Here is a 14,124-nt window from a genome sequence, read left to right as displayed (position 1 = left end):
ATTCTTGTATTCATATCTTTTAATAGGCAAAAAAGAGAATGAGACTTGATACCAAAAAGACCCTAAATCATGTGAAATTTAAATGATCTTGTGAGCTCTAAAACAAACTGATGTCAGCTGTTTCTAGGGGTTCCACAGGGACTAGGGTTACTACCCCCAAAACTCTAGGACCCCTATTTCGAACCACAGGTATTTTGGTAATTTTACCAATTTTTGCGGTGTCCTAGATTTGGGTCCCATTGGGTCCAGTTTGGTATCTAGACCTTACATTTACTTTTATTTTATTGTTTGGATCATTATCCTGTGTTTTATTGCAGAGTCCATGTCTAGGTGTGATTTCTAGTTATGTTGGGATCCTCTAGTACAAATCTCCTTTTTATTAGGATTCCATATCTACTCTTAGAATCCTAATTGGATCTCTTGAAAGTAAGTTATGATAGAGTCCTTGTTTATGTGAGAGGTTGTTAGTCAAGTCAGAGTCCTAATTGGAACTAGAAAGTTAGTTTGAAGCTAGAAAGTCGGTTTGATGTCAACTTACTTATTTTGAGGCTATAAATAAGGCCTCCAACCTCTGTAATTGTAATTTGAGAGTTTGGAGACAAATAAGCTTGTAGCTTGTTTGGGAGGGCCACAACAGATTTAAGAGTGTCTTCCTGAAGTATTAGCAGTGTTCTTCAATTCCAGCAACACCATTCAATTCCAAAGGAAGTAAAGACCAACCCCAGCCCCTTCCTAGCCGTCTTTCCCTTCTAACCTACCTGCAGGCATCCTAACCCCTCCCCTTTAGAACTTTTAGATCCCCAACCCCTAACCACCCCCTCCCTCTTCTAGTTGGATGGCACCCCTCCCCTTACCCTAGTCCTGCTCCTGGTTCCTCCATCAAGCCATCAATCCATGGGTTTAAAAAAAATTCTGCAATTCATAGTCAGCCTCTAGAAACCCTAAACCCTAGTTTCATTATTACTCCTATAACTTCCAAATCCTAACTCCAATCCCCTCACCCTTTAGGATTAGCTTCCCCAACCCGTCTCACACTAGATTCCAACCCCATCATGTTCCTAGAATCCAAACCCCGACAAGACTCTTCAAGCCTAACCTAAACCAACTAGGACTGAGCTAAACGTCCTAGAATGGACCTAAAAATATAAATCTCCAACAACAGCTCTCTTCCAAGCCCATTCAAACCCTGGAACCTCAGTTTTAAACCCATAACATTAGTTTCCACTTCTGAAACTTCAATATAGCAGCAGCAGCCAAACCTTAGTAAAATTCATCCCAAGCCCTAAAACCCTTGAAACTTGAACCTGAACTTACAACCAGTCAACCAGACCTGAAACCTAAGTTACAGCAAGGGTACAGGCTTAAAACTCGATTTCCATTGGTTCTAATCCTGGCCAAACCCATCTAGGGCATTGCCTTGTCACCTGAAACTCTAGTTCCTCCAAGAAATCTCCTATACAACCTTAAAAAGCTTCTGGTTCCCTGAGAGAGGATCCCAGTGAGCCTAAATCTAGGGCAACAACCCTACAAGCTAAACCCTATAATTTGGTTCACATCATAAACTGAATAAAAGCTGACTTAAACTGAACCTGAAGTGACTTGGTTCAATGTCAACAACAAATATCAAACTAGTTAATAAGCTATTCTCATAATTAGGCTTGGTACTCAAGGCCCATAGAATATGTCCATTACTAGATAAACCTGTGTAATAAAGTCCCAACACCTGTATCTATCAATTCTATGATGATTGCAAAGAAAATTGCCCAACTCAATGGTGGATCTGGATCATAAGAGGAAGACGAGAGGGCACAATGATTCCGGCCCCATTATTTTTTCAAAATAAAAAATAATTTATAAAGGCAATAATAAAGATGAATCATGTATTAAGAAATAATGAAAAGATTTGATGGTTTCAGTTCACAAGTTTCAGCTGAATGGCTCATGAAGGTAAATGGACCTATCCGTATGTCACTTGCAGTAGACTTAACACCGCCAGTTCAATGGGGCTTCAAGTAATAGTTCGAAAAGTTGGGGACCAACGAACATTCGAGCAAAGTTCAGGGGGTGTGCAAGTAATTTTTTACCAATGTTAAAGATAATGAGAAACCCATGAGTGATAGCCCTTGAATTTTTTTTCTACAGTTAGCAAGACCATGATACAAAAGGATTATGAATAGATACAAGCAATATATGTTCTTCAGGGGTGGGTGGGAGTCTGGAATATACATGGAAAGCAGTAAAAATGGACATACAAATCCATCTAATGCTTCTACATTTTGTTTCTTCTTTAAAATGAAATAAATTGTATTATTTAATTTTTTCATCTTCCAACTTTCATTAATGATAATTAACTTACTAAAAAACTGTTTCAGTAAACCCTGGTTAATATAAATGATAAACACCTGACTCCAGCTTAAAAGGTACACATGTCCTTGTTACAGAGAGGGAGGATTGGGGGATAAAAGTTAGCTATTTTAAACCTTTACCTGGTCCAAATTATTGACTGCTTTAACCAATATTGAGGAATAAATCTTTTGAGATTTGTTTCCAATCTCTTCTTTCTCCTCAACGTATGCAACACGCAAAGATGGATACCTTTCGATTCAGAGGTGCAGATCAGTATCATGAGATTTTTCAAAGTCCTCTATAAGAATAAAGGATAACTTCCAAAAGATTTTTTCTGAGGATTACCTTATCATCAAGTCAAGAATATTTTGTGCACGAGGATCTCCAGAAGATTTTTGTGCTCCAAACATTTGAGAGGAGATAAGATATGTGAATTTCAAATCTGCAATTGCATCTATTTGAGCTGACAATGTGCGTGGACTGTTTCTTTTATGAAGTTCCCTTTCAATAGCATTGTAGCCCTCAAAAATTTCTGACCATGCAATATTTTCCACCAGAGAGTAAATAATATCTTCAAATATTAGAAATTAATTGATTTCACTAATGTCAAGTAGGCCGTAGTGTAATAAATAACAAACTAATCTTGGAAGAAACAGAAAAAAGTTAAGAAGCTTTCAGGAAACTCTCACTGGAGGAAAGGCAATGTGAAGATTGTATTGCAGATACTTTTGATATTCTTGGGTGTAACTCACCTTCATCTTTAGCCATGTCAAGGAAAGCTTGAAGTTTTAAGGCATCCCTATAGTACATCATTCCTCTAACTGTTACAGTCATCATAGAAAAACTAAGGTTGGATTCAAGGTGACTGCAAAATCTAGAATGTGTTCTAGATCAGAGTTTAAAACAAGCAATGACAAATCCTACACTTCACCTGTTCTGCTAAGTGTTTGTCCACGAAATGAAGCCCAATTTCGAAGCTCTTCAGGCTTGTTTTCAATTATCTTTTCCAATTCCCATCCCATGCATCCTTCGCGTTCCTGGAAATTTGTCCATTCATCTGGAAAAAGGAAAGAATGATAAGGTGCAATCGAAGTTGGACCACAAATGGAAGGGAGGAAGTTCAAAAGCATTCCTTAATACCTGGATATATCTTTTGCATATAGAACATGATGGAAACAGATTCCTGACTAGAGAAAAGTTCGTCCATTGAAAATTTGACTTCTTCCATGTAGTGTGGTGTCATAACACTGATTCCAAAAGAAAGAGATGTTAGACCATATTAAAATGCATGCTCCCAAGTCTTCTCTGTAATAAAGATGACCAAATACTTTAACAAGCATATTGTTCTATAGAATACAAACAGGAACCTAGTTTGTGTTTCTCAATTGTTCAACCACTCTCGATCAATGTTTTATCTAATTTGGAAGCCAAATTCAGCTTTAGGTGGCATTCAACAACTCAGCCTTCAGGTGGCATTCAGTCATGAAGATTATACAAAACAAGTTCGTGAAGAACTTTCGGAGAGTTTTAAGTTAGAAACAAATTTCAGCTGCAACATTTGGCTTATGTAAGTCAACTGTGTTGCTTTATGCAACAGGGTTTAGTCTTATGCTGATCTGTAACAGCTGAAAATTGTACTTTCTGATTTCTCAGCTTCTTCTCTGCAAACTCCCTAGGGAGTTAGATGTAATTTCCATATATTACAAGCAATGGAAATCTGCAAGAGCACATGTCAGTCTTGCCTGTTGATTTGCACTCCTACAATTTCTTCTTGCTCCTCTCTTCTCCTTCCATCTTCATCTCCCTCAACCTTCTCAGCACCTTGTTGGTCCCTCTTCTTGAGACTTTACCCATCCTAAGGACTTCTAACTAATTGATCCATAATAGAGAGAAAAGAGGGTAAAGCATGCGAGTGTACATCTCAAAAGGCTAATCTGACAACTGGTCTACAGGTATATTAAGGGATTTCTTGCTTATTATACATGTCGGACTAACACTCCCCTCTCATGTTTAGATCTGTCCAAACCACTATTCCATTTGGAGCACACTTGTCAAAGCATGGAGGAAGGATCCTGACAAAACTGGAAGGAGGCAGGACTTAATGCTTATGTACCATGTAAATCTCCCAACTCAAAAAGACTGAATAACAAGAGGAGGATGGGTGTTAATAAGCATACAAGGAAATGGATATCTCACTCAGAAGTCAGAACCAACATAGATTAATAAAACACACCTGAATGATAACATATTGTGAACTTTTGGAGCAATAGGCATATCCATAAAAAGAGAAGTAGCAAAGAATGAAATGCGCCTCTTTGCCTCTAAGTTCGCTGGGATTTCCAAAGCTGTCTCTTTGACAGTAAGAAGTAGAAACAAACGTTTGGCCTGCTCCCAAAAGATGAAAATCACAGATAAATGCCATATTGTTAGAGTTAAGAGAGGTTAATGTTTTCATAAATGAGAAGCCTACCTGTTCCTTCATAGGGTTATCATCTGGAAATGGGAATTGGATAGCATCACTTGATGCAAATAACTCTGGTTCTACCTCCTCTAAAGGTCTTGCTTTATCATCTTCTAATGGTTCGGAATAGGGGAGCAAGTCTAATATGCTGTATGGAATCAATTTATGCTTAAGACAGTGCAAAAAAGAGTTGGTTCGAGGAAGGAGATACAGTTTAAATGTTACAAACCTGGATCCATGAATCATCATATCTTTTGTTAAAATTTCAAAAATGTCTTGCAGTACTTTCACCACTTTATCTTCGTAACATGCTTTATTCTCAAACTAGGAAATGTTGTATAAAAAGGAAAATATCACTATAGTTCAAAGCATTAAAATAATACGCAGCAGAAACTTGAGATACTAGATTCAGTTAGGAAATTACCAGAAAAGTAACTAGCTCAATAAATTTAGCATGTAGAGTTGGCAGCTCACTCATCTTGAAGTCCAGAAGTAGGCTGGACGTGCAGATGCTTCTTTCTACTTCACCTATAATCTCCGAAAGAACCCTAATAATTGACACATGCAACAAGAGAACAGCCTTAAATACCAAAAACAAATTAAATCAGACATTGTGATGGCTCTAAAATATAGATCGGACAGCAGGTGGTTCGGGTGGGGGGAATAAAGCAGTGAAAGCATCCAGCACTAGTAAATGAAATCATTAAAACTGATGACATTTTATTTGTTTACCTTTTTTCCAAACTGTCAACAATAAGAAAGTCAAGGATATCTTTGAGCAACTCATAGCACTCTGTCACAGCACAGTACATGTAGCTGTTCTTTTTCAACTTCTTTAACAGAATCTCATCCTCTCCAATATAATCTCTAGCCATGCTCAATGCTGTTGAAAACTGAAAAGTGCAGGAATTGGTGTTTAAACATGGCAGGAAGAAGTAGAGTAAAGCCAAACCTTACTGAGAAATGCAGAATACCTCATTTGCTAGAAGAAAAACAGGCCAACAGACTTGACCAGAGCTTAACTCTAATGATAAAGGTATGGTCATCAAATCCATCTCTCTGTTCACAAGCATAACCATAAATCTATTGAGTTTCTTGGTAGTAGATATATATCTTTAACAAATTAATGCGTCTTACCTATTACTTATCAAGTCTTCAGAACGAAGACTACTGATGATTTGGTTCCAACCTAAGGCAAATTTAGCAAAACCACTTTTCTTATTTTGTGATGCCTGAAATAACATCAGCTCAAAAGTTATTGCAATCCTGGGACTTGTAAATAATAAAAAAGGAGGAGATCACTTTATCAGAAATATGAAAAGCACACCTTATGGAATTTGGGCCAAAATAAAATTTTCAGTCTCCTCTTTCGCAATTTTTTTGATGAGGGTGGAACAAGGCGAAGGCTGAAAGCAGAAGGCAATAGCTGGAATCTACTTCTCAGCATTCCCAGTGTGCGTATCTGTATGAAAAAAGAAAAGTGAGACAACTGCCAGATCACCTCTTATAAAAGGTAAAGTGTACATCTTACCTCACCAAGATGGCGTAATACGCCAAATACTCCACCAAAGATAGTACAGAAAATAGAGTACCAAATCTGTGTATCCATAAAATATACCTGCATGTTACATACTCATCAGACAGAAGCTATTTGCCATAGAAATACAATAAACAAAAGTGATTACGTGTGTGATATCTTTTAAGAAGGTTTTGAATTTCCGCTTCATGATTTTTAGTTGATGTTGTGGCCATACCTTAAGGTCAAAGGTTTTTTTTCTTGTTTTTTTCTTTATAGTATTGGAAGGTTGTTGATATAAGAAGTGGTATAAGAAAAAAGATACAGAAACTCTCGCAATAAATGAAAAACTTACAATTATAACTGGAGCCCAAACAGAAATGATTGCACCTGCATTACTTTTCACTGAAGCAAGATATTTTCAAAGTTAGTATACCACAATCCATTGGACCAACTTCTAGTGTTAATATAGTTTGAGGGCAAGGACCTGAAGCATACCTTTAGGAAAGAGTTCATGCCATTCATATTTGCTCATACTAATACTCATTATCTGCTTTGTTGGTTCTACAAGCGGTTTTATCTTTATTTTTCCAACCACAACCCCACCACCAAAAAAATAAATAAATAAATAAAAAGAAAAGAATATTAGATCAGTGTTATTTTTATGTATCCACAGATGAATACATGAATGGAACACATTGAATTGGAAAAGTAAAATTGAGTTTAAGACAAAGGGAGTCATTTTTACATTTACAGATTCACGGTTATTCTTTCTCCAGTAAGAATTTGTCAGTGTTCCAGCATACAGAGACAAAAGAACACGAAAAAGAACTCCATAAATAAATGGACAGAATAGACATCCTCAAACTACTAAAGGTTTAAAACTACAGTAAACTAGACTTCAATTGGCATACAAGAGATTATATAAATCAATTAATATAAGAGTTGTTGTACTTCATTTTTGTTGTTTTTATTCTTCAGTCTTCATACTTTTATTTCCCTTTTGTGGAGCTTTCCCATGTAGGTCACACAGTTAGTTGGGATGGGGCTGAGATGTAGATGCTGTATTACATGAGTGGATGTCTTTCTTGTTTAACACCAGTTTCAAGGGTTTTAGGGATTTAGTGACCAGCTTACCTTTACAATCCATAGAATATCACCATTGCATATGTCATCCAATTCTAATCCTTTAAAATATTTTCACATGAAGATCTTCACTATTTGAGAAATAAGGAATTCCTGATATTGTTCAAAGTGTAAATCCAAGTCAAGGTGATGTGAACCAGACTCTAGGGTTTAGCTTGAAGGATTATTGTCCTAGAATTGGGCTCACTCCAGGATCCTCTCTCAGGAGGAAACCAGCAGTCTCCTAGGGCTGTAAATTCTTGTAATAGGAGATTTCTTGGAGGAATGGATTGGTAAAGGTTAGGGTTAGGTCTTGACGATTTCGGCCAGGCTTAGGATTGAAGGGATTTGGGTTAAGTATAAAGAGTCCTACTTGGGTTGGATTCTTAGGAAGGTCAATTAAGGTTAGTGAGAGGTAGAATGGTAGTGGGAGATGGTAATCCTAAAACGGTTCGAAGTGAGGTTGACTAATCTGAGAGTTATAGGGTCTCTAATGAAATCAAGTTGAAGACGAGTTGCAGAAATTTGTAAAGCTGATGGATGATGGTTTGATGGAAGATCTAAAGGTAGGACTAGGGTGAGGGATGAGGTGCGACCCCATGGGGAAGGATGGGAGTGAGGGGATTAAGGGATCTAGGGCTGTATGGGGGGGGGGTATAGTGCTGCCGTAGGGAAGAAGGTTTGCGGAAGCTTGCGGGTAGGTTAGGGAAGGGGGAGAAGGGTAAGGAAGGGGCAGGATTTGTGGTTTACTTACTTGGAGTTGAAGGTAGGCTGCTAGAGTTTTTAATCTACTGGTGGAACTGAAGAAGAATGACTGAACATGAAGAAGATGCACTCTCAAAACCGCCGACCTCCCAAGGAAGCCTAGGACTTGATGACTCGAAACTCTCTATTTTTTTAATTCAATTCAACTTGTATTTACAGAGAATGAAGGCTTTATTTATAGCCTCAAAAAGAAACAATCTAAGACTCAACTGGGAAACCTAATTGACTTCAAACTAACTCTCTAATTCTATTTATGACTCTGACTCAAGTACTTGACTAATAACTTCTCACATAAACAAGGATTCTATGATAACTTGCTCTAGAGAAAATCAATAAGGATTCTAAGATTAGATACAGAGTCCTAATAAAAGATATACTTAAAACTAGGGAATTCCAACACAAACTAGGAATTGCACCTGCACAAGGACTCTGCATTAAAACAGAAATAATGATCCAAATAAGAAAATAAAAATAGATCTAGGGTGCTGACAATTAACTGTACTTGATGAGATCCTGACCTAGGAACCACAAAATAGTGAAAATGACCAAATTACCCTTGGATCAAAATGGGGAGCCATAGCGTTTGGGGAAGTGACCCTAGGCCATATGTGACCCCTGGAAATAGTTTACATCACAAGGTTTACACTTGATAACACCTAGGCAGGGATGTAAATAGATAACCAAAACCTGCACCCTAATCCACGTTCATATTTAGTAGCCTGATTATTTAGTAGCCTGATTTCGATTGAAAAGTAATTGGACATGAATATGCTACTTTTCCTACCTGACTGATTATTTATCGGTATTAAGTTACCTTATTCATTCTTTTTCTTTTCAATTTCTTTATTTTTATAATTTTATAAGTTAAGATAATCTTATTCTTTTTTTAGGTTTTCAATTAAATAAAATTAAAAGTAGAAAACATAAGAAAATCCAAGACTTAGAAGAGTAAAAGAAAGCATAGCTGCTGACCTCTTTAAGTCTCCATTTTAATCCTCACCAACAAAGCACTAAAGGTGTCAAAAATTCGTATTCAAACTCTGTTCATGTCCACTTAGGAAAACCTATATTCAGAATATAACTATCTGGAAGCTATCAGAATCCATCCATCTAATTGGATATTATCCAAATCCAATAATTGATGTGGATAAGGTAATGCCACTATATATGAGCAACCTAATCCATTGATCTCTACACCTAGTGATAATATACGCCAGTCCTTGGCCTCCAAGTTTTGACATGACTCAACCAATAATGGTACTTCCTATAAAAAACTCTTTTATTGTCAAGAAAGGAGAATTGATCCTATGGATCCTCTACAAAATTTGGCATTTTCAGAGTGGCAGCATAACCATTTTTGACATTCTGCTTGATTATGTGTATATATATGACCAAGTGGTCATATGTTTGCCCTTATGAGAATAGGGGTAAGCCTGTATACGTTTTGACCCTCCCTAAAAGTGGCAGGAGCCTAATGCACTGGGTATGTCCTTTTCTTTTAAGGTCATAGAGATGTCATGTATTTTCCATCTAATGGATTGGAAGAAAAGATTCACAGTTCATCAGTCAGCCTCTGCCAGTCTTCTTTTTTAGTTCCTCAAAACTGATACATACATAAAGTTAAATTTCAAAAGGATGAGATTCAATATTATTTGAGTCTCAATGTTTTATATAGAAGATTTAACTCCAGTTGCAGAAAAGGTGTAAAGAACCCAGTTTCGTTATGCAATATCAATCAATACACAAGTTTTTTTCTCAGCCTATCAATACCATACGAAAGAAGAGAACAAGAAATCATAGAGAGTTGCTTACATTCTATGAGCCCATTGAGGGATTTTAACAATCAACAACACCAATTAGAGGATGGAAAATGACTATCTTAAATAAAAAACTTTGACGCAAAATGACTGTTAAATAGAAGAACTTTGTCCTCTCTCGCCATTAAATTTGCACCCAATATTTGTCATCACGCTTTTGTTCACCCATATAGGATTGATCACTAGAGGCAAGACACCTCATACCTAAGTAAGTTAAAGACCGGGTTAGCCAACCACATCATTGACACGTGGACGAAGCTCAGGTTGTGAATGCCAAACACAGAAGGAGAAGTCTTGTCCCTTCAGACCATAGGCTACCTTCAAAGGCTCTATGTTTGTCTTCACAGATAGAGAATTTGAAGAGGAAAAAACCGTGGTTGCAGAGGTAAATCTCCAGGGTTCCAGTAGGTGGTTGTCCATTGTTTCTTCAGTGAAACTTTACTATTGGGAAATTGAGTTGTGAACCCCGGAAAGGCCCACAAGACTGGAATTACAACATAAGGCTTCATCATCTAATACACCAACAAGGCAGGGGAGAGGAAGTCATTCATATGGGAAGTCCAGTATGGAAGGGAAGGGAGGATGAGTAGTGACCAGGGTAAGGGAGAGGAAATGGGAGGTGGGCCCGAAGAGGTAGACAGGGAGAAAGGGACAGGGGATCAGAACAATGGTTTTGAGGTGGAGGAGGGAAGTGCAGGGTCTGCCAGAATGATGGAGGGTGCAGGGGATGGCCAAACAGCCAGTCCATCCTCAAAGTCCCCAATTTTCAAAATTTGGTAGATCTTGACTGAGTCTATTGTGTTAGGTACGATAATGAACAACTTAGTGGTTTGTAGAAGGTAAGAATTGTGGAACTGATTCGCCCCCAGCCCTCTAAGTTCAATTCGCTATGATCAAATATTGTCAACAGAAATTTATTATAATGTCAAAGTACATAAAAGATAGATGAACAGTCATTTTCAGGAGGTAGGGTGTAACTTGACTGGGTCTCGTGAAAATATAGCACACACATCTGGAATATTAGAAAAGTAAGGTTTTAAAAGGGAAAGACAGTCCTAGAATCCTGTCTTGGAAATTGAGTTCAAGTTCCACATAGAGGAGAATAAAAATGTCAACGTTTCTGATATAGGTGCTTTAATGAAATTCCAAACATCAACCAATAGGTGTCATATCCAAAAGTAACATTGTGAGTAAGAAATAATATATCAAATACAATGCAGTATCAATTTGTAAAGTATAAATTTTCTTTTCCAGGTGACATATATCCAGCCCTATTGCCCAGCTATTTCCCCCAGGTCCATATGAGCCCCAGTAACAGGACTGGGTCATTCAAGGAGTTAAGTGGAAAGCCAATTAAACCCAAGGAATAAAGTAAACTATTAGATTGACTTTTATACAGAAAATGCTTACCTCAAAATGGTAGCTGAAGAAAATTTTCGTCAATAACAGAAGCACCCAGAAACTTGTATACCTTCAAGGTACAGAAAGATAATAAAGATAGGAAGTAAAAAAAATTGCAAAAGATAATCCAAGAAAAATTTAATAGAACTCACATTAAAAGGGAAAATAAGTTTTCCTGCATGCCACGTCCAACATATAGTCGAGGCTGCATGATAAACCAACTTCTAAAGATATATGAAGAGAAAGAAGCAAAAAAAACCACAATTGCATCACATAATTCATGATTTTAGCAACAAAATGATCTACACCAGTAATCAACTGATCACAGAGAAAAGGAAGAATGCCATTCATACCTGTGCCCACCAAGAAAAAATAGCGCACACCCGCCCATTTGAAGTCTCCATGTATCTACTAATTGCAGGAACGAAAAATAACACCATCCCTGCTGCATTAGTTACCAAATAAAATGCTACTGCAATCATATAGGAAGAGATACACCATTGTCCAACCCAATTTGCATATCGACTGGCATTACAAGTAGAGTTTGTTCGAGAAGCAGCATAACAAACTGGAAGTATGACAGTCCATGCCATTGCTACAAAAAGCTTAAGATGTAGTCTTAATCTCTGAGAGAAGTCCATCATATTCCTCGCCTTCCAAGTAAAGACAATATCAAGAATTGCTGCAAGTGAATCTTACTTCAGATTGCAGCTTCAAATTTTATTTCATTTATTCCTTTGAAATTTCACAGAAAGCAAAGAAGTGTTTTCTAAGGGAGCTAACAAACATGTTCTATGGACCATTAGAATGAAAATGATCTTGTTATTCCATATCAGTATATAGTCCATGCAAACAAATGGTAATGAAACAAGAGTGCTGTACAGATGGATTAGTTAATGACAGAAAAATGGTCTATTGTTAAGCATGGAATAACAGAACAATTTGTGATTAAGATGCAAATGGAAGGTGAAGTGTAATGGCACTTAACATGACCCATGACACAGGAAACAAAGAGCCAATTAAAAATCCTCCTGCCTGTCTGAAATCACTGAAACTCTCTGGTTGATAAGAATAGAGTTTCTACTCCTCAACATGAAAGATGGAGTGATAAATCAAGCAGATTATCTGCGAGTATCAGCAGAAAATCTTCTTCAGCTAGCATGCAGTCATGCCTTCCTATCTTACAATTGAGAATATTCTATGCTAGGGTTGTTATGCTATAACTTCATTGCATATTCACTTTCCTTGTATACCTCTAAAGTTTTCAACACAGAAGAATTTCTCTTGTATCCCACTAAATCTACAATTATGCAGAAAGGTGCAAGCAAAGTTCCAGCATCACTATGCATGGTTAACTGGAAGGAATTAGGCAGATAATCCAGCTTAGTTGTTCGTAGCATAAGATACCAGAATCTTCCTTTCATGTTTACTAATTTGACTAGAGCTTCCCTTTTACAACAGCTTAACCTATTGTACTCTTCTATGTTTACAAATGCATATCACCAACGGCACCTGCCTTATCCGCGTAAGAATAACCATGTCAGTACTTATGCGAGGATGATAAATGAGCCCCTTGCTTGAAGCTCCATCCGAGTGCCTCAAGATATGACAAACAGCTTCGTATTAACTTTCTCAGGAAATGTATAAATTTGCTGACAAATCTAACATCAAAATAAAAACCCAATCTCGTTACAATAGATAACAAGTTTTCCCATTAGTTGTCTATACTGATGTTGATCCTCAAAGTCCTCACTATTAGTAGAGCCAAAGTTTTCATGTAGATCTATAGCGATAACAACTAGTTTGGCTGCAACAAGACATGCATCATTAAGAGTTCAACTGTACACCTATTCCATGACAATTTTTCACTTTTTGGGATGAATGAAGAACTTAATTCACCAAAGCCCCAAGAAGGGGAGAGAAAGAATGTACAAGCTAAAAGGAAAGAAGAAAAAATGAGAAGGGGAGGAGGAGAGATTACAGCCTACTAGCCGGCAAAAGAGAAGAGCCTAAACCCTAGGAGACAACAATAGTCATGTTCCTTGGGTTGTCACAAACGGGGGGTGGGGACTGAAATCTAGCTGAAACATCAAAGAAGACGGCTCTCCAAATCGAGTCAAGAGACCTGGACCAGGGTTTTTGCTGTGATATACTGCTGATCGGTCCCTGTTTAAGATAAATTCCATGGCCGAATCGAAGTCCACTTTTGATATTCTACAAGTTCAAATGCTCTATTTTCTTTGATGTTTCTTGATAAACTGTGGTGCTGGAGATCACCATGAAGACCACTTTTGATCCACCAGTTAAGAACTGCTGCTGCTGTTTTCACACAAAGGAGACCATAATCACCTAAGGGTGTCAACATGATGGGTTGGGTCGAGCCAGTCTAAACCCAACCCTACCCTATGGACCTAAATTCTAAACCCAAATCCTACTGAATCCTACCAGGGAGTAAGAACCCCCAACCCAAACCCTACCCTACAAGGGTTCTTCTAAGCCCAACCTGCCTTGATCTACCCTAATAGGGGGTCAATTAGGGTCGGGTTAGCCCCAGTTTACCTTAGCACTAATTAAAACAAAATAACAAGCATGGGTTAGTGGCCTCAAGTAGACTTGAACTCTTGACCTCTTACTCAAGAAGTACTAGTAGTCAAGGAGCTCACAAATACCAAACGCCCACTATATTTTGCCTC

General features: G+C 37.6%; 1 protein-coding gene across 1 annotated transcript in view; it reads right to left on the bottom strand.

Annotated features, from left to right (window-relative positions):
- The window catches only part of GSL04 (glucan synthase-like 4), an 82,821-nt gene that overhangs the window by 31,070 nt on the left and 37,627 nt on the right, over window positions 1-14,124 (bottom strand). Inside the window, exons 15-33 of the mRNA XM_089167900.1 lie at window positions 11,785-12,113; window positions 11,584-11,636; window positions 11,441-11,501; window positions 6,822-6,903; window positions 6,679-6,728; window positions 6,339-6,425; window positions 6,135-6,269; window positions 5,945-6,039; window positions 5,782-5,866; window positions 5,540-5,700; window positions 5,232-5,355; window positions 5,037-5,131; window positions 4,817-4,955; window positions 4,580-4,731; window positions 3,487-3,593; window positions 3,278-3,403; window positions 3,099-3,167; window positions 2,692-2,878; window positions 2,487-2,595 (exon numbers count right to left, since the gene is read on the bottom strand). Of these exons, the coding sequence (XP_089024026.1) occupies window positions 2,487-2,595; window positions 2,692-2,878; window positions 3,099-3,167; window positions 3,278-3,403; window positions 3,487-3,593; window positions 4,580-4,731; window positions 4,817-4,955; window positions 5,037-5,131; window positions 5,232-5,355; window positions 5,540-5,700; window positions 5,782-5,866; window positions 5,945-6,039; window positions 6,135-6,269; window positions 6,339-6,425; window positions 6,679-6,728; window positions 6,822-6,903; window positions 11,441-11,501; window positions 11,584-11,636; window positions 11,785-12,113 (2,246 nt within the window). The remainder of the gene's footprint in view (window positions 1-2,486; window positions 2,596-2,691; window positions 2,879-3,098; window positions 3,168-3,277; window positions 3,404-3,486; window positions 3,594-4,579; window positions 4,732-4,816; window positions 4,956-5,036; window positions 5,132-5,231; window positions 5,356-5,539; window positions 5,701-5,781; window positions 5,867-5,944; window positions 6,040-6,134; window positions 6,270-6,338; window positions 6,426-6,678; window positions 6,729-6,821; window positions 6,904-11,440; window positions 11,502-11,583; window positions 11,637-11,784; window positions 12,114-14,124) is intronic.

This window comes from Hakea prostrata, chromosome 9 (assembly GCF_041222555.1).
Source record: "Hakea prostrata isolate BN-2017 chromosome 9, UWA_Hpros_2, whole genome shotgun sequence".
NCBI lineage: Eukaryota > Viridiplantae > Streptophyta > Magnoliopsida > Proteales > Proteaceae > Hakea > Hakea prostrata.
This window is presented reverse-complemented; position numbering and strand designations above follow the sequence as displayed.